General features: G+C 48.2%; 1 protein-coding gene across 16 annotated transcripts in view; it reads right to left on the reverse strand.

Moving 5' to 3' along the window:
* Positions 1-5747: 5747 nt before the first annotated feature.
* Positions 5748-27165, reverse strand: part of PGPEP1 (pyroglutamyl-peptidase I) — a 34004-nt gene continuing 12586 nt past the window's right edge. For 6 of the 16 annotated variants that reach the window (XM_072721199.1, XM_072721200.1, XM_072721202.1 and 3 more), the window contains 3 exons: positions 18668-18784; positions 14963-15195; positions 8222-10824 (listed from right to left, as the gene is read on the reverse strand). In XM_072721199.1, the coding sequence (XP_072577300.1) occupies positions 10632-10824; positions 14963-15195; positions 18668-18784 (543 nt within the window). In that variant the 3' untranslated portion in view covers positions 8222-10631. Of the gene's footprint in view, positions 10825-14962; positions 15216-17602; positions 17620-18624; positions 18785-27165 lie in introns of all 16 variants that reach the window. The other 10 variants (XM_072721206.1, XM_072721205.1, XM_072721203.1 and 7 more) reach the window with 5 other exon arrangements.

A 27165-nucleotide genomic window follows, 5' to 3' on the forward strand; every position in this document is an offset into this window, starting at 1 on the left:
TCCAGAGTATACAAAGAACCCCTACGATTCAACAACGAAAAGACAAACGATCCAACTTAAAAATGGGCAAAGGATGGGATCCCTGGATGGCTCAGCAGTTTAGAGCCTGCCTTTGGCCCAGGATGTGATTCTGGAATCCGGGGATTGAGTCCCACATCGGGCTCCCTGCATGGAGCCTGCTTCTCCCTCTGCCTGTGTCCCTGCCTCTCTCTCTCTCTCTCTCTGTCTCTTGTGAATAAATAAATAAAATCTTTTTAAAAATGGGCAAAGGACTTGAATATATATTTCTCCAAGAAAGATATGGACAAATGGACAATAAACACATAAAAAGATGCTCAACAACACTGATTATTAGGAAACGCAAATGAAAACACAATGAGATACCACTTCACACTACTAGCGTGGCTATTATCAAAATAATGTGTTGATGTAGAGGAATTGGAAGCTTCTTATACCATTGGTAAGAATGTGAAATGGTGCAGCTGCTGTGCAAAACAGTTTGGTGGCTCTTCAAAATGGTAAACATAGAATTACCACATGATCCAGCAATTCCACTTCTGGGTATATATCCAAAAGAATTGAAAGCAGGGACTAGAACTGAGCATGTGCACCGATGTTCATTGCAGCACTATTGACAACAGCTGAAAGGTGGAAACCACCGAAGTGTCCATCACAGGCTGAACGGATAAACAAAATGTGGTGTATCTACGTAGTAGAATATTACTCAATCATAAAAAAGAATGAAGCTATGATACAATTTGGATGAACTCTGAAAACACGCTGGGTGAAATAAGTCAGACAGACAGACAAGTATTATATGGCCACGCTGATATGAAATAATCTAGAATGCGCCAATTCATAGAGACAGAAAGTAGATTAGAGGTTACCAGGGGCTGCGGGAGGAGGGACAGGAACAAGGAATTACTGCTTAATGGTTAAAGAGTTTCTGTTTGGGGGTGATGGAAATGTTTTGGAACTAAATAGAGGTCATGTATTGTGCATATTCAACCTTGTAAATGTACTTAATGCCTCTGAACAGTTAAAACAGCAAATTTGGCATTCTATATATTTTACAATACAAAAATGCAAAAAAAAAAAAAAACCCACATTGGGGCACTTGGGTGGCTCAGTGGTTGAGTGGCTGCCTTTGGCTCGAGTCATGAACCCAGGGTCCTGGAATTGAGTCCTACATCAGGCTCCCTGCAGGGAGCATATTTCTCTCTCTGCCTATTTCTGCCTCTCTCTGTGTCTCTCATGAATAAATAAATAAAATCTCAAAAAATAAACCTTTATAATATTGGTATCACACTGTATGTTCCCTTTTGCAACCTGCTTAGTTTCACTCAGTGTTCTGGTTTGGAGATTTTTGTATCAAAGTCGGGCTCATCCTTTTTCTGTACTGTATGGTATTCCGTGGTGTGAATTAGCCTTAGTGCTTTTCTGGGCTCCAATTCCTCATTATTGTCATCCAGGCTTCTGGGAAGACATGCATATTGGGTTTTTCTGGGATTCACACCAGCAGCAGAAAGGCCAGGTCAGAGGGTCCAGTCATCCTCAATAGCACTAGCGTGGCCAAATTTTTCAACATGGTCAGACGGTCAAGCTCACCCATCACCAGTGTGCTCCCAGCGACCTCTGCCCATTGACTCTAGTGCCTGCCTGAGAGCTCCCCACAGGGTGAGGACAGGTCTCAGAGTGATTCTTGTTCCCTGACAATTAAGGGTGAGCTTCTAGTTTTGGTTGTTTTGTTTTGTTTTGTTTTGTTTTTTAAGATTTTTAAAATTTATTTGACAGAAAGAGAGCAATCACACAAGTAGGCAGACTGGCAGGCAGAGGGAGAGGGAGAAGCAGTCTCCCCACAGAGCAGGGGGCTGACTGCGGGGCTCTATCCCAGGACCCTGAGATCATGACCTGAGCTGAAGGCGGATGCTTAACCGACTGAGCCACCCAGCCACCCTGGTTTTGCTTGTCCTGATTCACCTTCCCTGAATCACCTGTCTTCATTGAATATTGGGTCCCCAAACTCACATCCACCTGGAACCTCAGATTGTGATTTTTAGGGTTTTGAGATATAATTATTTACTCTAAAATGAGGTCACACCAGAGCAGGGTGGGCCCTAAATCCAGTGACTGGTGCCCTTATAAGAAGGCCATGTGAAGACAGAGGCAGAGATCCGAACGATGAAGCCACAAGCCAAAGGCCATCAAGGAGGGCCAGAAGCCTGCAGAAGCCGAAAGAGGGGCCTGGGACCAGTGCCCCCGCACAGCCTCCAGCCCTGCCCACACTTCCATCTAGGATTCTGGCCTCCAGATGACAAGAGAGAATGCATTTCTTCTTCTTGAAGCCGCCAGTTTACGGTAACTGTTTCCGCCACCCCATGAAAAACAATGTCATCCACTCATCTTAATATCCGGTGGAGTTTTTTTTCCTTCTAGTGTGTCTTGGTAAGTTCTGGAAGCTATTCCTTAATCAGTAAAACACATGGCAGCTATTGTCTCTCAGTCCCTGGCTTGTCTTTTCAATTTCCTTATAGACTTTCTTGGTGTCCAACACTGTGACATTGTGATTGGGTCCAATGTACCCCAAACCCTCCAATTATTTTCTTTTTTTTTCCTTGTCAAGAGTGGGTCTCCATTTGGCAGGCGGTTAAGACTGGTGCACCGCGCTCCTCCGATGCTTCCAGGCTGACCTCTCTGCATTCCAGGCTTGGGCCTCTGCCAGCCCCGCCCGTTGCCCCCCAGGAAGGCTCAGTGGGGGTGGGGTGCAGACAGCTGAGCGTGAGTCAGCCGGGCCCAGCAGCCTGGGGCGGAAGTGGTTGGCTCAACCCCTGGGACCGGCTGTGTGGGTTCCTAGCCCAGGGGGGCTACCGAGGCCTGAGCGGGACAGGAAGTGGGTCAGCTGAGGCAGCAGGCTTCGGACCCACGTGTTCCCTGACCGGAATGTTGGGCCGGGGTAACCCCCAGCCTGTGCTCTCTCCCCCTTCTCTCCCCCCTCTTCCTTCCCCCTTAAGCCCTGGTTTCCTCGTGGGCTCCAGTAATGGGTCTGCTAACTGCAATGTGCACTTATGAAGCACCTGCTGGGTACTCGGCAGTGGCAGAGCAGGAACGCACAACCCTGGGGGGGGGGGGGGGGGGGGCGGCGGCGTGGGAGTCAGCTCCTTATCACGGGGGAAACTGAGGCCCTGTCTCACAGGACGTCTCAAATCCTTTTCCTTGGCAGGTTAGGGCCATCTCTGTCCTTCAGTGTCCTCGCTCTAAACACGGGACTTCGGAAAAGAAAATATCTCAGGAGTTTACGCATTTTCTCTTTGGCCCCTCTTTGAATTTCTCCCTTGCTCTCTCTGCATTTCAGCTTTTCAGTCTCCTATAGTCTTTTTCTGTCTTGGCCTCCCCACTTCCCCCACCAGGGCCACACAATGTGTGTATGGGGGGAGGGGTGCCACTTGAACCTGCCCCTCCTCCTTTCCGGGGGACCTGGACATGTCAGGGCAGGTCTGAGGCACTCCTTGTAGAAACTGCTGAATGCCTGGTGGCAAGTTGCCAGTGCAGGAAGGATCGGGTAGGAAAGTTAAAGAGGGTGTGGGGGAAGGACTTTGGGATTTCCGGTTCAGTAATTCACCCCTACCCAGGACTGTTACACTCAAGGTGTTCTAAGATGCTGTTGGGTTTTGAGGGATGCATAGGAGTTTTCCAGGTGTAAATGGGGACAGATGGGCTTCCAGGCACTGGGGACAGCTTGTGGTCAGTAGTAGCAAGAGAAAGGAGGTTCAAATGCCCAGGAGAGGAGTTTGGCTTTCTCCTGTAAGCAAAAGGGAGCCATGGGGGGAATGAGAGGTGAGGAGAGGCCCCCATTAGAGCCCTAGAATGGGGTGGACTAGAAGGATGAGACTGGTGTCCAAGACCCTCATCTCCAAGTAAGACTGAGAATGTCCAGGTGAGGGCTAAGGGAAACTGCTGATCGGGGCCAAACGAAGTCTCTCCAAGCCTTACCTTCCAATGAACTTCCCTCCATCCGCCTTGGATTGTTCAACTGCCTGTGTGCCCCCCCATCACTGCTGGGTCCCCTGCACTGTACTCCCAGCCTGGAAACTGCTGGAACCCCGGTGTGTCCCCAGCCCCAGGAACCTATGCACAGGAGGTACTTCCTAAGGGGCCCCGGGCAGCCACAGGGAGCCAGGCTGAGACCAGGAACAGGCCCCCTGAGCTGGGGAAGGAAGCCGGCCTTCTGGGGCGTGCCTTCCGCTCCGGGGAGGCTGCAGCGCCTCTCTGCGCCCCCTGCTGGCCGCAGGATGGAACACCGAGCACTCACCCCTTTCCTGCCTCCAGAGGCTTATTACACACGCATTAGGGGCCTGGAGCTGTGCTGGGTGCAAAGGACACTTCCTCGGAGGGTGCAAAGACCATGTGTCTTCAGGGAATTGGAGGAGGTGCCCCCTCCCCTGGGACCCATGTTCCCCAAGACAAGTCCTTTTGGTTTCAAAGCTCTATTCTTTGAAAGCCACTGACCTTAAAATCTCTTCATTCCTCAAGGACAGACGTAGGGGAATGACCAAGTCCTGTTTCTGGGTCAAACTACTCAGCTCCAGAGAAGCTGGCCTGGGTTCACTTTCCTGCCTCTCCTCTCCCTGGCCATGACACAGGAGACAAGAGGCTTCACTTGGCAGAGCCTCAGTTTCCCTATCTGCAAAAGGTGGTAATGGTACCCCATCACCACCACAGGGTTGTAAGTGGGAACTTTGCCCATGCTGGGGGTGTAAATGATCGTGATTCAATTAAAATAAATAAGTAGGGGATCCCTGAGTGGCTCAGCGGTTTGACGCCTGCCTTCGGCCCAGGGCGTGATCCTGGAGACCTGGGATCGAGTCCCACGTTGGGCTCCCTGCATGGAGCCTGTGTCTCTGCTTCTCTCTGTGTGTGTGTGTCTCTCATGAATAAATAAATAAAATCTTTAAAATAAGTACATAAATAAGTAAGTAAATAGGGGGATCCCCTGGGTGGCTCAGTGGTTTGGCACCTGCCTTCGGCCCAGGGTGTGATCCTGGGGTCCCAGGATCGAGTCCCACATCGGGCTCCCTGCATGGAGCCTGCTTCTCCCTCTGTCTGTGTCTCTGCCTCTCTCTCTCTCTGTCTCTCATGAATAAATGAATAAAATCTTTAAAAATAAATAAGTAAATAAAAACAAATAAAAATAAAGTTTTAGTTAAAATTTTTTAAATTAAAAAATAATAACAAATAAAATAAATACATGATCATGATTCAAATCCCAAAAAGTTACTCAACCTCTCTGTGCATCAGAATAAATAAATGCACTGGGTTGTGAGGACGGAGACCATTCAGTACAGAAATCCTGTCATCGGGATCCCTGGGTGGCACAGCGGTTTGGCGCCTGCCTTTGGCCCAGGGCGCGATCCTGGAGACCCGGGATCGAATCCCACATTGGGCTCCTGGTGCATGGAGCCTGCTTCTCCCTCTGCCTGTGTCTCTGTCTCTGTCTCTCTCTCTCTCTGTATGACTATCATAAATAAATAAAAATTTTAAAAAATATCTATCTTTAAAAAAAAAAAAGAAATCCTGTCATCATTATCCATTCAGGGTACTCATAAGAGCCACCACAGACTGAGCACCAGGTCACATACCAAGGACAGAAATCCCAGGGAATCAGGGCCCCCTCTGCCCACTGACACCCCCAACCCCAGGCAGAGGATGACCCCAGTGGACACCAACCTCTCACAAAGACACACAAGAAATCACACATTTCAACCGTTTTATTTGCTTTCTGGGGTGTCAAGTCCAGGGCCCAGCCCCCAGAAAAGTCACGACAGACCCTTCCCCAGCCTGGGCTCCCAGACAGGAGGGTTTCAGACAAGGCACTCACAGGAACTCTTGGAGGGTCAGGGAGAAGCCACCTCGAGGGTGCAGGGGCCAGGCCCTCCTTGGGGGACAAGAGAACGAAGTTACCTTAGGTAGGAAAGGTTTTTCCCAAAGAGAGATTTAGGATGAACTAGAAACCTGAGATGTTAAGAGAGCCCCGGAAATAAGCCAGGTACCCCCAGGGCAGGCAGGAAGCCAACTCTGCTGTCCAAGATCCAGATGTGGCTTCCTTGGCATCTGGGGATGCCACGTGCCTCGGAAGCACAGAGCCCAATTCCACACTAGCTTTCTCTGGGGTTCCCTAGAGACAAAGCGTGTCAGCCATAGAAGCCACTCACCCTAGACCCCACCTCTGCGAGTGGCTTCGGTGACCCTGGACTGGGCCCTGGGGGACCAGGGCCACCTCCCAGAGCCTGGGGTTGCTTCTCTCTTTCCCATCTCATCCCCTTTCTCTGTGCCTCATGCTTATTAGAGAGGCAGGCACTTTGTGGGTCTCCGGGCAGCTGAAAGGAAGGCCTGGTGAGGAGCGAGGGAGGGAGAAGAGGATTTGGCTAGAGGAGCAGCTCAGGGCAGGAACAGCTCCCACAGAGGTCTGGAAGCCCATGACACTCAGTTTGTGACAATGGCCCCTGCACTGGAGGACAGAATCTCTTAGCAGAAATGTTCGGCATCCACCCAGGAATTAACTTGCAAGATGTGGATGTCGGCAAACTCACCCCTTACCCCCCAAACAGCCATCCTTCCGCAGGTGGCCATTAACGTGCTTCCCCGCTGCAAAAATAGAGATGTTCTCCTTCCCAGCCAGCAGCCCCAGGCCCTTGGGAGGCACTCATGCCCTGGGAAGGGAAATTTAATTTGGGATATAAAAACAAAGGCCCTTTTCGGCTCCCCCCTCCCCCAGGAGGTGTATACAGTGGGATCTGTGGCCAAGGGTGGCCAGCTTCTGCGTGTGACAACCAGTGCCCCACACTGGCTGCAGGCTCCCCGGCTCTCAGGGTGGAGGCTGAGGCCCTGCAGAAGAATGGGGCTTTGTCCCACTATCCCCAAAGGGGACTTCTGGGTTTAAACACTCCAAGGGGTGGAGAGGTCAAAGGTCAACAGTCTAGACAGTGGCAGCAGAAAAGAGGCCAGTATGGTGGGCAGATTTCCAGGAGCAGCTCCCCTCCCAACCCAGGCCCAGTCGTCACCCCCGGGGGCACACAGGCGTGCGGGTGTACACACACAGCAGCTGGCCTGGCTTCCTGGCAGAAACTTCTAAGACAACAAAAAGGCATCCTGAATCTACTTTTCCAGCCATCCCCCTGAGCAGGCCCTTTCTGTTCTAGAAGTTACCGTGCCAGCACAGAGCAAGGCGGCTGAAAACTATTCTCCTTGCTGACACTATTGCAATCTAACATTTCCACAAAGACCTGGCACCACCTGGGAAGCCGTGATTTCTGTCCCCCACCTGTCCCTGTCTCCCCGTGGCCAAGGGACCTTGGCTGTTCCTTGATCAAACCAGGTGAGCCAGGCGGCACAAACCCAGTCCATCAACTCAAATTCCTGCTTCTTTCCACCCTTCTTTCTTTCTTACTAACCACTCCTTCTTATTTCTTTTTCAAGCTACATGCTCATGTACATACCACGGACCTTTTCTTTAGTAAGCAAGGGGGAAGTCAAAGGGGCTGAGAGAAGAAAGGTATGAGGTGCAGAGGCTCTGGCACCATTAAGGAGATGCCATCACCCAACACCTAGGTGACTGTTGCTGCCCTCTCCCCCACCTCAGCATACCCCATGGGGGCCCAGGGAGAGGCCCCCCATCCACCTTCCTACAAGATTCCCCCAGCAGCCTTCCCACCACATCCCTCTGCCCATCCTTCTCCACCTTCTATGGAGAACACTTGCTGCACCCACCTGTTAGCGTCTCTCCCCTCCATACCCTGCTAAGCCACATCCACTTCATAGACCCACCCCTCTGCCCCGTTCTGTGTGCCTCCCTCCACCTGAGACTATGCAAATGACAGGGGAGCAAGAATGGGACTTGGTCCTCCCTTTACATGTGAGGACATTTCAGTCCTGAGATCCAACACATGCAGACAGACACACCATGGAGAGAACAGATGAGTTTGGCCAAAAGACAAATATTTTAGGAAAATTTAAACTGGAAAATAAAAACTAAAAAGCTGGCAGTGGGCAGCCCAGGTGGCTCAGTGGTTTAGCGCCGCCTTCAGCCCAGGGCATGATCCTGGAGACCCTGGAATGAGTCCCACGTCGGGCTCCCTGCATGGAGCCTGCTTCTCTCTCTGCCTGTGTCTCTCTCTCTGTATCTCTTGTGAATAAATAAATAAAATCTTTAAAAAAAGAAAAAAGCTGGCAGGAAGTGAGTGAAATGTTTAATGGTTGTCTGATTAAATAAAAATGAATGAAATAGACTGCATCATGGACAAGGACAGGATTCCGGCTTGACTTGATGAGAAAATCTAAAACCATTGCAAGAACACACAAATGACACACATACACTCAACAATGATCAGACAATAAGTTATATCTCTAAATTTCTGAATCATACGGTGCTTTAAACATACAGGGAAAATGAAGACAAAGGAAAGATGAAAATGTGGAGTTTGGGGATGGTATGTATGTCCAGGTTCCAGTGGGTACCCAGCTAAGGGCAGGCCTGGCTCATGTTCAGGTCCCCCCCATCTTGCTTGGATTCATTTCCTCCTCACATCCTTGTAGATCAGACCTTTGGGGAACAAAGCTAGATGAAGCCTGATGTTCTGAATAAGACCTCCGGGGGACCCCCGCCATGAGCCTTGAGCTCCTCACATTCAGAAGAGTCACAATCACCGCTCACGGAGTCCCACACAGCAGGTTTCTCAGGAGACTACAATCTCAGACTGGGGACATGAGAGAGGGGTGTTTCTGGCAGAAGGCAGGCTGGCATGCACAGAGAAGCAGAGTCCTAATCATTTCAACCTGCCAGCCACAGGCCATGCCCACTGCCAAGTGCCCACCCCGAGTCACCCACTCGGGGCAGCTTCCTCCAGAGAAAACCCAGGACCCAGAGAATGCATTTAACTCAGAAACCCCTCAACCCAGTTCTCCAAGTGACACAGCAGCTCAGCAGAGGCGGGAACTCCCCTGGCCCTCGGAACAAGAGGCAAAGAAGGTGAATGTTTAAGAAACAAAACAAAACAAAAATATCATCTGTTTCAGAAAGAACTGCATGCTGGGTAACACCAACATGATCCAACACGGAGTCACATTCCAGCACACCTCGCACTTAGGGAAATGATAAAACTCCATAATTCTCCCCCAAATAGGAGAACGCTTCCAAAATGTGTGTTTTCCTCAGTTGGCATCATGGTTCCTGTTGTCATTCTTTTCCTCCGATGGGTATCAAGGTCCAGCTGAACTCAGTCACTTCCTGGGTGATGTTACCCTCATCTCTGGTGGTAAACTGAAAGTTGCCTGGGAGCGAGATCAAAATTTACTCCTGAGTCCTGGGTGCGTCTCCAAAACCATCTACACAGAAGTCCACTGGCTTCTCCACTGCCCTCCTGCTCAAACACGCCAGTGCGCATGGAGCTCAGCCAACTCCAGCCCCCGGGCCCCATTCTGGGCACCCCTCCCCTTAAGGAGAGAAAGAACCTGGTCCCCAGCACCCGGACTGGAAAAATCCAGGCCAGATGTGGGGTGGGTTGCAACTGCTACAAATTTTTACATATTAGGAAAAAAAAAAAAAAAGAAGTCATGTGCGTGCCAAAATGACCCACCGGCTGCCCTGCCCCAGGGTCCCCACGGGGACAGCTCATGGCTCTGGTGTTGAAAGGGTCAGCCCACCTTTTTTAACCATCTGGGGCAGCAGCTCCCACCCCACACTGCCTGGCCAAGGGCCACGCCCGCCCTGAGGAAAGGGAACTGAGGTCAGCTCCAGCACAACGTGTAGGTCCAATTTTCAGGGGAAGAGGCGCAATGGGCCGCATCCCAGGAAAAAGAAAAGACACTTTGCTGTTGGCTAAAGCCAAGTTTTAACCAAAGGGATTATAAACTCCTCTGTGCCCAAACTAGCACTATTGTTTTTTTAAAAGAGAGTAAGAGGGGCAGCCCCGGTGACACAGCGGTTTAGCGCCACCTGCAGCCCAGGGTGTGATCTTGGAGACCCGGGATGGAGTCCCACGTTGGGCTCCCTGCATGGAGCCTGCTTCTCCCTCTGCCTGTGCCTCTGCCTCTCTCTGTGTGTCTCTCATGAATAAATAAATAAAATCTTTAAAAAAAAATAAAAAGAGAATAAGAAAGAGAGGGGGGGAAAGCCCCTGCCGTATCTCCAGGCAGCCCTTTCGGGGGTCATCCCAGCTTTTGGGACACGAATCCAGTGAAGACTCTTCACGGAGTTTTTAGGTTTGGGAAAAACCAATCAGGGATGGAGGGAACACCAGAATCCCTCACCAGAGCAGGTGAGCAGGTGAGCCCAGATGTGGGATCAAGGAGCAGAGATCCACTCGACCAGGGTTCTCTGTGCAGATCGGGACCCACCAGCTTCCCGGCCGTTGTGACTGTGTCCCCAGATGCAAAGGGAAATAAAGGAAAAAGTCTTCAGCCACCTCCTTCAAATCGACCAGCCCTTTTGCGGAGAAAAAGGGAGAGGAAGTGTTTAAGTCGGAACATTGATCCAGATCCCCGGCTGACAGGCTTATCTTCCTTGGCCAAGCCCGGGAGGGCAGAGGTCCCTCCCGGGGTCCCTAGTGGGATGAGGTCTTGGGAGGCCTGAAAGGCTCTTAGTGTTTGTGGTGACAGTTGATTTTGCCTTCCGACTGCTCCAGGACGTCCAGCATCTCCTCGATGATGGCCTGCAGCGCCCTGCCCAGCTGGTCTGCATTGTATGGCTTGCCCAGTGGAGGCACGTGAACAAAGGCTGAGCGGCCGTGACTCTGGTACAGAGAGGTGTAGTAGGTGAAGTCACAGAGGTACCTGTGCGGGGGCAGGAGGGAGACCAAAATGGGGTCAGAGAATCAATACACACAGACTAATAGGATGGCCTCCCTCCCCACCTGCTGTAAGAGCCCCAGCCTTGCCAGAAATACACGAAATGGAATACTGCTTCTCCCCTCCCCACCTCCCAGGTTGGCAAAAATGAAGAAAACCTGGGAACTCCAGGTGCTGCTGTGTATGTGAGGAAGGAGGCAGTATGAGGTGCAGCTAGGGGGAATGCCAACTGCCCCAGGGGAAGAGTTTGGCAGGCTAGTAATGTGACAGATGCTTAGACTTTAGGACAGGTTCTTTCTGGTTTTGAGAATCTACCTTCAGAAGCCACCTGCACAAGGGCACAAGAAAGGTGAAGAAGGTGTTCGCTGCACCATTAAGTATAAAAGAATAAGGGGACACCTGCGTGGCTCAGCGGTTGGGCATCTGCCTTTGGCCCAGGGTGTGATCCCGGGGTCCCGGGATCAAGTCCCACATTGGGCTCCCTGCATGGAGCCTGCTTCTCCCTGCCTGTGTCTCTGCCTCTCTCTCTCTCTCTCTCTGTCATAAATAAAAAAATAAAATAAATAAATAAATAATAAATAAATAAATAAATAAATAAATAAATAAATAAAATTTTTTAAAAAAGTATAAAAGAACAAGAAGTGGGGCACCTGAATGGCTCAGTCAGTTGAGCCTCTGCCTTCAGCTCAGGTCATGATCCCAGGGTCCTGGGATCGAGCTCCGTGTCTGGCTCCCTGCTCAGCAGGGAGTATGCTTCTCCCTCTACTCCCTTTGCTTGTATTCTCTCTCTCTCTCTCTCTCTCTCTCTCTCTCAAATAATGAAATACAATCTTTTTTTTTTTTTTTTTTTAAGTAGAATAAGCAGCTACCTGCTAGCATCTGAATGTCCTTCCTCAAATTCACTGTTGAAGCTCTGACTCCCAATGTCATGGTATTAACAGGCAGGGCCTTTGGGAAGTAAGAGCCCTCACGAATAAATAAATAAAGGAGACTGCACATATACAATGGAATATTTACTCAGCCATCAGAAAGGACGAATACTCATCATTTGCTTTGACATGGATGGAACTGGAAGGTATTATGCTGAGTGAAGTAAGTCAATCAGAGGACAATCATTATTTGGTTTCATTCATACAGGGAATATAAGAAATAGTGAAAGGGATTATAGGAGAAAGGAGGGAAAATGAGCGGGAAAAATTAGAGAGGGTGACAAAACATGAGAGACTCCTAACTCTGGGAAATGAACAAGGGGTAGTGGAAGGGGGCGCGGATGGGGGGATGGGGTGACTGGGTGACGGGCACTGAGGAGGGCCCTTGATGTGATAAGCACTGGGTGTTATGCTATATGTTGGCAAATTGAACTTCAATAATATATATATATATATGAAAGAGAGACCACACAGAGCTCTCTTCCTCCTCCTGCCAGATGAGGACACACTAAGGAGCCAGCAGTCTGCAACCCAGAGGGAGGCCTTCATCACAGTATGACCAGGCTGGTGCCATGATCTTGAATTTCCCGGCCTCCAGAATTGCGAGCAATCACCCTGTTGTTTATAAGCTGCCTGGCCGGTGGTATCCTGTTATAGCAGACCTAATGGGCTAGCGCGCAACATAAACATCCGCAGACGGGAGAGTGGCTTAGTAAATTGGAACAGCCACTCAATGGAATATCACATAGTCATTTACCAGGCATGTAGGAGATCCAAAGGAGGGATGCCTGGGTGGCTCAGTTGGTTAAGTGTCTGCCTTTGGCTCAGGTCATGATCCTGGGGTCCTGGGATCGAGTCCCACATAGGGCTTCCTGCTCAGCAGGGAGTCTGTTTCTCCCTCTGCCCTGCTTGTGCTATCTCAAATAAATAAATAAAATCTTTAAAAAAAAAAGTCTCAGATTTACCAGAGGGATCGCTAGGGAGAAGGAGAGAGAGCAAGAGAATTTTTCACTATGGGAACATAGGAGATGTTCTAGAATTATCGTGCCATTTAGAATTCGTTTTAAAAACAGAAAGATGGCAAATTCAGTTAGTCCTTTCAGTCTACTGAATCAGCCACCTGCCGCCTTTGGGCTGGAGAAGTGTAGAGTGCTGAGAAATGGAGATACGGTGCTAAGAGGACATGGAACAGAGAGGACACAATTTGGTCTGGGTGCTGGCAGAGACCCCCCAAGGCGGCAACATGTTGGAGCTAAGGCCTGAAAGATGCCTTATCAGAGGGAAGTGAGTTATGGGCAGAGGTCACAGCACCTGCAAAGACCCCCAAGGCTAGAGTGAGCGTGGTGTTTGAGCAACCAGAGAAGGCCAGTTTGTGGGGCTGGCGCATAGGAGGGGAGGGAAGAGTGAAGGCTGACACGAAGTAGGGGAGGGATGGGCAGGGGCCAGACTACACATCACCTGTGGATGGTGGAGGACAGGTTGGGATTTTACTCTAGGTGCAGTGGGAGCTTCAGGAGGGATTTTTTTTTAAGATTTTATTTATGTATTTATTTATTATTTAAAGATTTTATTTATTTATTCATGAGAGACAGAGAGAGAGAGAGAGAGAGAAGCAGAGACACAGGCAGAGGGAGAAGCAGGTTCCACGCAGGGAACCTGATGTGGGACTCGATCCCAGGACTCCAGGACCATGCCCTGGGCTGAAGGCAGCGCTAAACCGCTGAGCCACCCAGAGATCCCCAAGATTTTATTTATTTATTCATGAGAGACACAGAGAGAGGCAGAGATACAGGCAGAGGGAGAAGCAGGCTCCATTCGGAGAGCCCGATGTGGGACTTGATCCTGGGACCGTGGGATCATGCTCTGAGCCAAAGGCAGATGCTCAACAACTGAGCCACCCAGGCGTTCCTGCAGGAGAGATTAAGCAAAGGAGGAACACCATCTGACTTAAATGTATAAAAGACCTTGGGATCCCTGGGTGGCGCAGCGGTTTGGCGCCTGCCTTTGGCCCAGGGCGCGATCCTGGAGACCCGGGATCGATTCCCACATCAGGCTCCCGGTGCATGGAGCCTGCTTCTCCCTCTGCCTGTGTCTCTGCCTCTCTCTCTCTCTCTCTCTCTCTCTCTCTCTCTCTCTGTATGGCTATCATAAATAAATAAAAATTTAAAAAAAAAATGTATAAAAGACCTTGTAACAGGCTAAAGAGTTTCTTCCCAAAGTTGATGTTCTCCTGGAACCTCAAAATGTGACCTTATTTGGATAGAGGGGTTTTGCAGATATTAGTTAAGATGAAAACATACTGGATGAGGGTGGGTCCTAAATCCAATGACTGGGGTCCTCATAAGAAGGCCACGTAAACACACACACAGGGAAGAAGGCCACGTGGAGATGGAGACAGAGATCAGGGTAACGCAGCCATGAGCCCCCAAGGGTTACCAGCAGCCACCAGAGCCAGGAGGAAGGCAGGGGGCAGATTCTCCCTCAGAGCCTCCAGAAGGAGCAAACATTGCCCACACCTTGCTTTTGGCCTTCTAGCCTCCAGAACTGGGAGAGATTACATTTTTGTCCTAAGCTATGAAGTTGATGGCTTTGTTATAACAGCCACAGAAAATGAATACAGAGGTGCCAGGGTGGCTCAGTTGGTGAAGCATCTGCCTTGAGCTGAGGTCATAATCCCGAGGTCCTGGGATCGAGCCCTGCATCAGCTCCCTGCTCAGCGCAGGGCCTACCTCTCCCTTTCCCTCTGCCTTTCCCCCTGTTCCTGCTCTCTCTCTGTCAAATAAATAAATGAATAAATAAATAAATAAATAAATAAAATAAAATAAAGTAAAATAATAAAATCTTTAAAAAAAGAAGAAAGAAAAAACAAAATGGATATAGAAACAACTGTTTGGAGGAGGAGGACTGTCAGGGCCAGGCCAGAGGTGGCAGGAGGAACACCAGTGAGGTGGCTGGGGCAGCTACCAGGGGCAGACGCCAAGGCCTGGGTAGGGACAGGTGGGCAGATTCAGACATCATGAGTTCTGGAAGCAGGATCAGTGGCATCTGTTCCACGCACATGCTTCACTCTGGGGCTTATGGATGCCGAGTGCTCAGTCCACAAGGGGCCAAAGTCAACACACTTGGCCTATTCAACACTAGCTTGGGCCCGTGGAGGAGGGAAAGCACCCCCACTCACCCCCAAGGTGCCCTACCTGCCAGCATCTTGTGAGATGGTCACTGACACATCCAGGCCCAGCGTAGTGACCCTCTTACAGACCGCGTCCATGTCGATGATGGAGTCGATGCTTTCGGGCCCGTCTTCCACGCAGCACTGGGAGCCGGGGCAGAAGCGGCAGTTGTCCAGCCCCTTGTAGCCCTTGTTATGCCCACATTTCTCCAGTGTGACAGTGGTCGCCATGCCCGACACCCCCACATGCACCACGAGCTGCAGATAGACACGCAGGGCTTAACAGGGGTGTGGCCAAAAGACTGGGAGTTCCCCCCCAGGCCAAGGAGAGGCCCCTTGTTGCTGGAATGGGCCATACAATACCCCACAGAAAGGTCTGCCAAGAAAACATGCCAGGATGTGCAACACGCAAGGATATTCACTGCAGCTGTGTTAACACAAATACCAGAAAACGACCTCATTAGCCATTAGCAGCTGGGGGGGGGGGGGCGGGTTGGCTAAATAAATTAATAAATTAGGAGCTACTACTATGTAGCTGTTAACATGCCAAAAGCAGTTCTGTAAAGGAACTATCTTCAAGCCATATTGCCAAATGCAAAAGACAAGGTGTAACTTCCAGGAATCTAACCTATGATCAAAGAGGTAATAATGTGTCAATGGTCGTTTCAGTGTTTTTTCTAAAAATGAGGGGGAAAACTCATGAAAACACTGGCATGCTCCATTATAGGAGAACAGTTACATTCATTAGGAAAAACTGCCCAGCTGTTAAAATAACGTAAGGGAAAAATTTTTAACGACCTAGGCACTAAAATGCTCATGATAAAATATTTATGGAAAGCAGGACACCCGCACTGAATACAGTTGAATTTCAACTATTCATTATTAGTGTGTATGCTTACACACAGAAAGGGCATTGTACACATAAACATTTACACATGTAAACATTTAAAATGTGGGCTGAGGAGCATGCTGTCCCATATGGCAGCCAGGGGCCATGGAACTAGTGAGCACTTAGAACGTGGCTGGTAGGAATTGAGATGCGCAGTCAGAGCAGAACACACACCAGATTTTGGAGACCGGGCACACACACAAAAAAAGAATGTAAAATCCCTCTGTAATAACTTTTCTAAGGTTGATGACACATCGAGATGATAATATCTTAGATACACAGGGTTCCAAAAAAGATATTATTAAAAATGTATTTCACCTCTTTGTTTTGACATTTTATTTTATTTTTTTATTTTTTTTAAAGATTTTATTTTTTTATTCATGAGAGACACAAAGAGAGAGAGGCAGAGACACAGGCAGAGGGAGAAACAGGTTCCATGCAGGGAGCCTGGGACTCGATCCTGGGTCCCCAGGATCTGGCCCTGGGCTGAAGGCAGTGCTAAACTGCTGAGCCACCTGGGCCACCCTATTTTGCCATTTTAAAAATGTGGCTAGAGGGACACAGAGGGGCAGCCCTGGTGGCACAGCAGTTTAGAGCCTGCCTTTGGCCCAGGATGTGATCCTGGGGTCCCAGGATTGAGTCCCACATCGGGCTCCCTGCATGGAGCCTGTTTCTCCCTCTGCCTGTGTCTCTGCCTCTCTCTGTGTCTCTCATAAATAAATAAGTTAAATCTTTAAAAAAATTGAATATTGGGGAATGTGAAAACAAAGCAGCAGCTGTAGTATAATGAGCTGAATGGTGATACTCCTTACATAACAAAAAGAAAAAGTCGCCTGGAAACTGTGACTGAGACCTTATTTGGAAAAATAAGGGTCTTACTGATGAAATTAAGTAAAGGATCTCGTGATGAGATCCTCCTGCATTATCTGGGTAGGCCCCAAACCCAATGACACATGTCCTTAAAAGAGACACTTAAAGGAAAGACAGAGGGCAGCCCTGGTGGCTCAGGGGTTTAGCACCGCCTTCAGCCCAGAGTATGATCCTGGAGACCTGGGATCGAATCCCACGTCAGACTCCCTGTATGGAGTCTGCTTCTCCTTCTGCCTGTGTCTCTCATGAATAAATAAATAAAATCTTTAAAAATAATAATAATAAAGGAAAGACAGAGACCAGAGAAGTCCATGTGACCACAGAGACAGACACCAGAGTGACCTGGCCCACAAACCAAGGAATTCGAGTAGCTCCCAGAAGCCGGAGCAGATGAGCAATGACCCTCCCTCCTGAGGGAGGAGCACAGCTGTGGAGGCCTGGACTTTGGAGCTCTGGCCTCCGGGGATGTGAGAATTCATTTCTGATGTTCTAAGTTTACAGCAGCCACAGGAACCAAATCCACACGGATTGCTTCAAGAGCACATGTGGGAGGTTGCCTGGGTGGGCTCAGTGGTTGAGTGTCTGCCTTTGGCTCAGGGGATTATCCTGGGGTCCTGGGATCAAGTCCTGCATCATGCTCCCTACAGGGAGCCTGCTTCTCCCTCTGCCTGTGTCTCTGCCTCTCTGTGTTGCTCATGAACAAGTAAACTAAATCTTAAAAAAAAAAAAAAAAAAAAAAAAAGCACACGTAGTGGCACACTAGCACAGATGCACATGCATGTATGCAGACACATGTGTGAGCAACAACAGTAATCATGGTGCCAGTTAACCAAGCAGGGGTGATTCTCTATGGTATGAAAATTTTTACAAACATGTTCATGCTTTCAGGTAATTTTGTTTGTTTACCTGGAAAAAAGGCAGGACTCCACAAGCAAAGCAGAAAAAAAAAAACCCATTGACAGAACTTTAGTCACATCTCACTAAGTCTCCAGGTCCCCCTCTACAAAGGGACAGATTCCACTTGAGACACCACGAAGGGCTCATTAGGAAGGAAGTCTCCACTAGTTGGTCCTGGAAAATCCGCAAGGGCAGGCTAGTGTGGGAAGCTGGGTGGGGCCCCCCTAGATGACCAGTATATCACCTATCAGAGACAGCAGCCCAGGTAACTTCACTTCCGACCCCCTGGAGCTCTCTCTGCCCAGAGTCTTGGCTGGGCCATGTGTGTCTGTGGTGGGACAGTGTGGCTCCTGTTTGGCCTCCATTCCGCTGCATTTGGTAATAGCCAGTTCCCTCCCATATTCAGTTTCCCTTTGTGGAGCCCCAAGAGCCCCCATCTTCTTTTAGGTTTGAGAGAGGTGATGCCACCCCTGGCCTCCAGAGTTGGCATGTGACCCAGGCCTCACAAATCAGAGCTTTCCTTCCTTCCTCCAACCCCCAGCCATAGTGCTTGGTTCAAGGACTAGCATGGGACCCAAGTGGGCCAATGAAAATCAGCCACAGACCCTGGGAAATTATCAAAAGGAGAGTGGTTTTCTTTCTGCAGAGGGGCTGGGATGGGAAGGTATAAATCAGCAGCCATCTGTCTTTGACAAAGCAAAAGTGAAGTGCAAAGCAAAGCTGAATGGCCAAGTGAGAATGCTGATAACACTGGGTGAGTGCCTGGATCAAGCTATACCTGAAGCATACTGATGTTTGTGCTTAAGCTGAGTTAAGGTGTGTTCTGTCACATATAACTAAACAGGTCATGACTGATACAGAACTCCAGTGCGACAGAGCCAGTCTCTGTGAGGTTCCAGATGTTTGCTCTCCTCCCTCAAATCCACGGGTAACCCAGGAAACTGGCTCTTTGGGGGACAAGGCCATGGCATCGGCTATGTAATGGAAGCAGGAACAAAGCCACACAAATCATCCATGTGTGGGGTGCCCACCTGCAGGTCCTGATGAGGAAGCACCTGCCTTCGCCCCACTCACCTGTGGGCTGTGCTTCTCCCACAGGGCAGGGATGAGCCTCTGGACCGTCTTGTACTCAACTGGAATCTCATACACGTGCAGGTCCACGCTGTCACCAAGCCCGAGCTTCTCTAGCTCCTGGAAAGGAGGGGAGAGGGAGTGTTGTGGCATCAGGTGAGGGCTGCAGGGTTAATGCGTTCCCAGGGGATAAGCTGACCCATCCTCAGAAAACAGGTGGAGCTCCTGACTCAGTGTGCAGAGTGGAAGGTCAGGTTCATGTGCTGTTCTACCCCAAAGCTCCTCCCTCCTCCCCCTTCCCACCCACCCATCTCAAACTCTTTCTGCATCTCTAGGGGCATCAGTATAATGCCACGGCCTTTGGAGCTAGGCAGCCCAGTTTGAACCCTGTGTGACCTTGGGTAAGTTACTTAACCTCTCAGAGCCTCAACTTCCTCATCCATAAAATTGGGATAAAAAAGTACTTAATTCATAAGGTAGTTATAAGGATTAAAGGAACAAATTCACACAAAGAGTCCAAGCTATGCTTGGCACTAACAAATGCTCAAATAATGTTGGCTACCATTACAACTACTGTTTTTGCTGTTGTTATTATACTTTCCCCTTCATTACACCTATTAAGATTGATTGATTGGTTGATTTATAAGATTTTATTTAGGGGATCCCTGGGTGGCTCAGGGGTTTAGAGCCTGCCTTCGGCCCAGGGTATGATCCTGGAGTCTCAGGATCAAGGCCCACATCAGGCTCCCAGTATGGAGCCTGCTTCTCCCTCTGCCTATGTCTCTGCTTCTCTCTTTCTCTATGTCTCTCATGAATAAATGAATAAAATCTTATTTTTTTTATTTATTCATTCATGAGATTTTATTTATTCATTCATGAGAGACACAGAGAGGAAGAGACATAGGTAAAGGGAGAAGCAGGCTCCCTGTGGGGAGCTGGATGTGGGACTCAATCCCAGGACCCCAGGATCACGACCTGAGCCAAAGGCAGATGCTCAACCGCTGACCCATTCAGGTGTCCGCCTTGGATTCTCAGTGTGGTCTATCAAGTGTCCACCTGTTAACTCCATGGAGGTAGAGTCCCAGACCAGGCTCCCTTCCCCAGATGGCCCAAGGCACAATGCACAGTAGACTCAGGGCCAAATTTGCTGGAGGAACAGTGATCCTGCCAGCCCTGGCACCCAGGGGCAGGGAGAGATGTTTGGGGATGAAGGTATTGGCTTAATATAAAATACTGAGTTTTTTCATAGTAAAATTAATACTCTGAAAAATGATTATTGGCAGGATGGTCTCTTATCATTCTCCAATCTCATGCACTGGTTTGAAAAGGCTACCACGGGTGGATGTCCTGGGGTTCTATGGATGGGTCCCAGGCATGCATGTGGCCTCACTGAATTAATTCACTGCAGGTGAGTTCTTGCATCTCCTGAGGTAGCTTCAGGATTTCTTTAACTGGTTGCCTTGACCTTGCTATCCATGCTGTCCTGACTCCATGGTCTTTTTTGTTGTTGTTGTTGTTGTTTTAAGATTTTATTTATTTGAGAGAGAGAGCGCACAAGATGGGGGAGGAACAGAGAGAGAGGGAGAAGCAGGGTCTGAGCTGAGCAGGGAGCCCGATGCGGGACTCGATCCCAGGACCCTGAGATCATGACCTGAGCTAAAGGCAGACATTCAACCAACTAAGCCACCCAGGTGCCCCTCCATGCTATTTGACCACAGTTGCTGGAGAGTATCCAACACCTGGAAAGGCAGGTCTCTCCTTACAGACAGATAATTCCAAATCGCTCCCCAAAGACGGTGCGTCACGGTCACCTGGAGACAAGGACACCTGGAGGGTAGGTGGGACATGGTGTGTGTGTTTGGGGACTCTCAAACACCAATAGAGAACTGGGACCCATCCCTGTCACCAAGCCCAGTGATGTGCGGGATCAGAAGGATCCCCCCTCAAGAAATCCCATGGCCAGACAGATGAGGGCGGAGGGCAGAACTGCCCCCCCCAAACACTGGTGCACATGTGGGCTGCAGACCAGTGCTGGGGCAGGCACCCTGGGAGGCAAGGGGGTGACCCTTTCTGTGAAAGCAATTTCAAAACATTGAAAACATACTTAAGACAAACTTTGTCAACGATTTAGTTTCTCTTACAATTATTTCAGTCATTAGTATTTTTACTCTTCATGTTCCCTTTTCACCTAAGCCTTAACTCCCCGGATGGTGCAATGGGATTGAGGAGAACATGCTTTAAATGGTGTGGGGGAAAAAATAAATAAATAAATAAATGGTGTGGGGATTTGGAGACAAAGCAGGCATGCGGCTCACTGGTGAAAGCCTGGGAAGGCTTCACATCTGTGATTCCTGTTTCCATTCCCACTAGTTCATCAACACTCACCACTTGCAGCCTGCCACGCAGCCAGTGATTGTTTCTCAAGGCCACACACATGCACGGACAAACCATCTTCTGCTTGAGAATTCGTCATAGTAAAGTGAATACTCCAAATAATAATTACCAGTAGGGCTGTCCCATAGTTTTCCCAGGTCTCACTCAGTGGTTTGAAAATGTGACCCTGGTGGATACTAGAGAGTTCCATGGGATTTATGGGATACCCCAATTTTGCTCAGCAAATTGATTTTGGCACCCCACACTGCCCCAACCTCCCGCCTCCCTAGGCCAAATCTAAAGTCACGTCACACCCTTCCCCTGTTCCCACTCTGTGGTGCCTCCTGCCACACTCAGAATAAAAATCCTAACTCCCCACCATGGTCCATGAGGCCCTGTGGGAGCCAGATGCTGCCAACTTTCTTGCCCTCCTCTCCCTTCCCTGCCCCCTCCCTGACTTTACTCACTTTCCTCCAGCCTTCTCACATGGCTTCCCACACACCACACTCATTCCTGCCGCAGGGTCTTTGCACTGACTGTTCTCACTGCACAGAACACTTTTATCCTTACTTTCCTGTCAGTGGACTCTCTCCTTAGCTTTCATACCTCAGCCTCCTGAGGGGTCCTTGCCACAGCACAGGACATGCACACAGTAGGTGCTTATGAATACTGACTGAACAACTGAGCAGCTCAAGCAGGGACCAAGAACAAATATAGACCTAAGTGCCCATTTTCTTCAACTATAAATGTAGGTTTGGACTAGCTGCTAGCTGGGATCCTCTCTTTCCTTTTCATCCTTTCCTACATTTAAAAGTAGCTCCTGGGAGCCCTTTGGGGGCTTAGTTGGTTAAGCATCTGCCCTCACCTCAGGTCATGATCCTGGGGTCCTGAGATTGAACCCCACATGGGCTCTCTGCTCAGCAGGGAGTTCTGCTTCTCCCTCTGACCCTCTCTCTTGCTTGTGCTCTCTTTCAAATGAATAAATACAAAATCTTAAACAAAAATATAGTTCCTCCAAATAATAAGAGATTACTTAAATAAACAAAACTTTAAAAATAAATAAATAGGGGATCCCTGGGTGGCTCAGTGGTTTAGCACCTGCCTTTGGCCCAGGGCGTGATCCTGGAGCCCCGGGATCGAGTCCCACGTCAGGCTCCCAGCATGGAGCCTACTTCTCCCTCTGCCTGTGTCTCTGCCTCTCTCTCTCTCTCTCTCTCTCTCTCTCTCTCTGTCTATCATAAATAAATAAAATATTTAAAAAATAAATAAATAAACAAATAAATAAACAAATAAATAAATAAAAGTAACTTTTCACTATTCACAAGAGTGAAGAGATAGAGATAGCCCAAGCATCCATCAGTGGATAAAAGGATAAATAAACAAAATGCAGTCTAGCTACACAATGGAATATTATTGTTCAACCACAAAAAGGAATGAAGCCCTGATTCACGTTACCATGTAGATGAACCATCAAAACAGCATGCTGATGGGATGTCTGGGTGGCTCAGTGGCTTGACCCTGGAGTCCCGGGATCGAGTCCCACATCAGACTTCCTACAGGGAGCCTGCTTCTCCCTCTGCCTATGTCTCTGCCACTGTCTCTGTGTCCCTCATGAATAAATGAATAAAATCTTTAAACAAAAAACAAAATAATAAAAACAAAAACAGCATGCTGAGGGAAAGAAGCCAGATACAAAGGCCACAGAGCATATTGACTTCATGTATATGAAATGTCCAAAACAGCCAAATCCATAGACACAGAAAGTAAATTAGTGGTTTTACCAAGAGCTGGAGAAGGAAGGGATAGGGAGTGGCTGCTAATGGGGATGGAATTCCCTTTGGGGTGATAGAAATGTTCTGGAACTAGATAGGGTGGTGGTTGCACAACACTGTGAACGTACTAAATGCAATTGAATTGTTCATTTTAAAAGAGATAATTTTATGTTATGTAAATTTCATCTCAGTAAACAAAGGAAAGGGAGAAAAAAGTAGCTCTTAACCACATGGATGGTGGAGGGTAGGAGTCAGGGACATAGCCTCCAGAGCCGGGGGACTATGTTTGTCCCTTCTTCCTACAACTCACTGATTTGTGACCTTGGGAAAGTCATTCACCCTCTCTGTGTCTCAGCTTTCTCATCTGTAAATGAGATTAACAGTAGTACCCATGTCATAGGTAGGAAAAATAAAACAATATACACAAAAGGCATAGTGTCTAATAATGGATCAAAAGATGTTAATTTAGGGGCAGCCCAGGTGGCTCAGCGGTTTAACGCCGCCTTCAGTCCAGGACCTGATCCTGGAGACCCGGGGTCGAGTCCCATGTCAGGCTCCCTGCATGGAGCCTGCTTCTCCCTCTGCCTGTGTCTCTGCCTCTCTCTCTCTCTCTCTGTGTGTGTGTGTCTCATGAATAAATAAATAAAATCTTTTAAAAAATAACACTGTTCAGACATTGAGGAGTCAAAGCTAGAGTTCTAGAAAGGACAAGAAGGCTACAGTTTGCAGAGCAGAGTCCTGGAAAGAAGATAGCAGGGGGGAGGTGAAGCAGAGAGCTCGATCAATGCAGAGAGGGTCTGAGAACTAATGGGCATATATTTGTGCCAAGACCAGGGACAGAACCACTTGAAAGGAGCAAAGGGAACAACCCTCAGAGTTCACAGAGGGTGTAAACACTTGGTGTTCTTACCAGCCAGAGTGGAAAAACTTTATAAGGAAGTGGAGAAAAAATTAGCCCCAGAATAAAGACTATTCTGGGCCTGCCTCAGAAAACTTAACAGCAAGGCTGGAAAGGATCAAACTATTTCTAGCAACTTAATTGTCTCCCAGAACAAAAACTCAAGAACATGCAGAGGAAAGGAAAAAGTATTCAGTGTCCCACAAAGTCAAATTCACAAGGCCTCGCATTAAACTGAAACTCCCCAAACAAGCAAAGAAGCAGAAAATTGTAAGCCATAATGAGGAGAAAAATCAATCGCTAGAAACAGGCCACTAGGGACGCCTGGGTGGCTCAGCGGTTGAGCATCTGCCTTCAGCCCAGGGCGTGATTCTGGAGTCCCCGGCTCAAGTCCCACATCGGGCTCCCTGCATAGAGCCTGCCTCTCCCTCTGCCTGTGTCTCTGCCTCTCTCTCTGCGTGTCTCTCATGAATAAATAAAATCTTAAAAAAAAAAAAAGCCACTAAACAACAGATAATTAATTAGTAGATAAAGACATTAAAAGAGCATATTTTAAAAATCCATACAGATCAAGTCTGAAGCCACCTCTCCACCAAGCCCAGGTCTCATCCCCAGACTTCAGAGGTAAGTACTATTAACAGCACACACACCCATGCAGACCTATCCCCATTGATTATATAAACCTACCTGAGAAAACACATAGTATTCACTTTTACATCAAGGGTATCCTTGAGCAGTTACTGTTTTCTCCACTCAGAGGCCAGTTTCAGAGTTTTAGCTTCATTGTTACATGAAGATCTTATTCCTTCCCTTTTCCCCATGACACAATACTCCATTTCAGACACTAGCTGCCAGGGATTTAAAGATTTTGCTACACTGGAAATATTTAAGTGGCTTCCAAGTTTCCTCAAATACAAGCCATGTCACCTCAAACGTCCTTTGGGTTTGAGAAACGTCCAAGTACATTTCTTGCACCAATGTGTGAGGCATAAATGCTTATAAGTGACCTTACTGTGTTGTAAGTCAAGAACATCTTCACTTTTTTTTTTTTTTTTAAGATTTTATTTGTTTACTCGTGAGAGACATACACAGAGAGAGAAGAGGCAGAGACACAGGCAGAGGGAGAAGCAGGCTCCACACAGGTAGCCCGACATGGGACTCAATCCTGGGTCTCCAGGATCAGGCCCTGGGCTGAAGGCAGCGCTAAACCGCTGGGCCACCCAGACTGCCCCAAAACCTGCTTTTTTAATCTCTGACTCAGTACCTCCTAGAGGCAGGGAAAAACTTTAGAATTTATCAATTAATCTTCCCCTAATGCCTAAGAAGAGACCCACTGAGCTCTTTTTCCTCTTAAAAACAAATCCAGGGAGGCCTGGGTGGCTGAGCTGGTTAAGCAGCTGACTCTTGATTTTGGCTCAGGTCATGATCTCAGGGTCCTGGGATCAAGCTCTGCATCAGGCTCTAAGCTCAGCAGGGAGTTTGCTTGAGGATTCTCTCTCCCTCTCCCTCTGCCCCTCCCCATGCTTGCACATGCACACTCTCTCTCTAAAATATATAAATAGGGATCCCTGGGTGGCGCAGCGGTTTAGCGCCTGCCTTTGGCCCAGGGCACGATCCTGGAGACCCGGGATCGAATCCCACGTCAGGCTCCCAGTGCATGGAGCCTGCTTCTCCCTCTCCCTCTGCCTATGTCTCTGCCTCTCTCTCTTTTTCTCTCTGTGTGACTATCATAAATAAATAAAAATTTAAAAAATAAAATATATAAATAAATCTTTTTTTATTTTTTTTTTTAATTTATGAGAGAGAGAGAGAGAGAGAGTGTCAGAGACATAGGCAGAGGGAGAGGGAGAGGGAGAAGCAGGCTTCATGTACCGGGAGCCTGACGTGGGATTCGATCCTGGATCTCCAGGATCACGCCCTGGGCCAAAGGCAGGCGCTAAACCGCTGCGCCACCCAGGGATCCCTATATAAATAAATCTTAAAACACACACACACACACACACACACACACACACACCAAAAACAGAGACAATAGGAGAAATTGGATTTGATAAAAATGAAAACCTGTTTTGCATCAAAGAACACCATTAACAGAGTGAAAAGACAGCCCGTGAATTAGGGAAAATATTTGCAAATCACATATTTGGCAAGGGATCAATATCTTGAACATATAAAGAATGCTTACCACTCAATTGAAAAAAAGAAAAAAACACCCAGATTTAAAACAGGCAAAGGAAATGAATTGACATTTCTCCAAAGATACACAAATTGCCAAGTAAGTATATAAAAGGATGCTCAATGTTACTAGTCATCAAGGAAATGCAAATCAGAACTCCAACAAGGTATCGTCCCACACCTGTCAGAATGGCTAGTATCAAAAAGACAAGAAGTTACAATTTTTGGTGAGGATGTGGAGAAGTTGGAGCTCTTGAGCACTGCTGGTAGGAAAGCAAAATGGTGTGGCTGCTGTGGGAAATAATTGTTGTTCCTCAACCAGTTAAACATAGAATTACCATATGATCCAGTAAATACAAAATAATTGAAAACAGGGTCTTGAACACACATTTGCACACCCTTGTTCATAGCTGCATTAGTCACCATAGCCAAGGGTGGAAACAATCCATATGTCCATGAACTAATGAATGGATTCACAAAATTTGGTCTCTCCATACAATAGAATAATTTCAGCCTTAAAAAGGAAGGGAAATTGGGATCCCTGGGTGGCTCAGCAATTTGGCACCTGCCTTCAGCCCATGGCATGATCCTGGGGTCCCTGCATGGAGCCTGCTTCTCCCTCTGCCTGTGTCTCTGATTCTCTCTCTCTCTCTCTGTGTCTCTCATGAATAAATAAAAATCTCAAAAAAAAAAAAAAAAAGGAAGGAAATTCTGATCTAGGCTACAACATGGATGAAACTTAAGGACATTATATTGAGTGAAAGAAGCCAGCTACTATGTGATTTCACTTATATGAGGTCCCTAGGGGAGTCTCAATCATTGAGGCAGAAAGTAGAACGGTGGGTGCCAGGGGCTGGGGGAAGAGAGCAGGGAGTTAGTGTTTAATGGGGACAGAGTGACAAGAGTTTCAGTCGGAGAAGATGAAAAAGTTCTGGAGAGGGACTGTGGTGATGGTTTCACAACAATGTGGACGTGCTTGATGCCACTGAACTGGACACTTAGACATGGTTAAGACAGTAGATTTTGGCTCAGGTCATGATCCCAGGGTCCTGGAATCGAGTCCCACATCAGGCTCCCTGCTCAGCAGGGAGTCTGCTTCTCCCTCTGCCCTTCCCCCCTGCTCATGATCTCTCTCTCTCTCTCTCTCTCACTCACTCTCTCTCTCAAATAAATAAAATCTTTTAAAAAATAAAACTAACTCAAGTAATTCTTTTGTACACGGTGTTTGGACTTTTTTGCCCTCAGGCTAAAGTCAAAAGGAACCATAAGAAAATGCTTAATTT

Source organism: Vulpes vulpes, chromosome 9 (assembly GCF_048418805.1).
Source record: "Vulpes vulpes isolate BD-2025 chromosome 9, VulVul3, whole genome shotgun sequence".
Lineage (NCBI taxonomy): Eukaryota > Metazoa > Chordata > Mammalia > Carnivora > Canidae > Vulpes > Vulpes vulpes.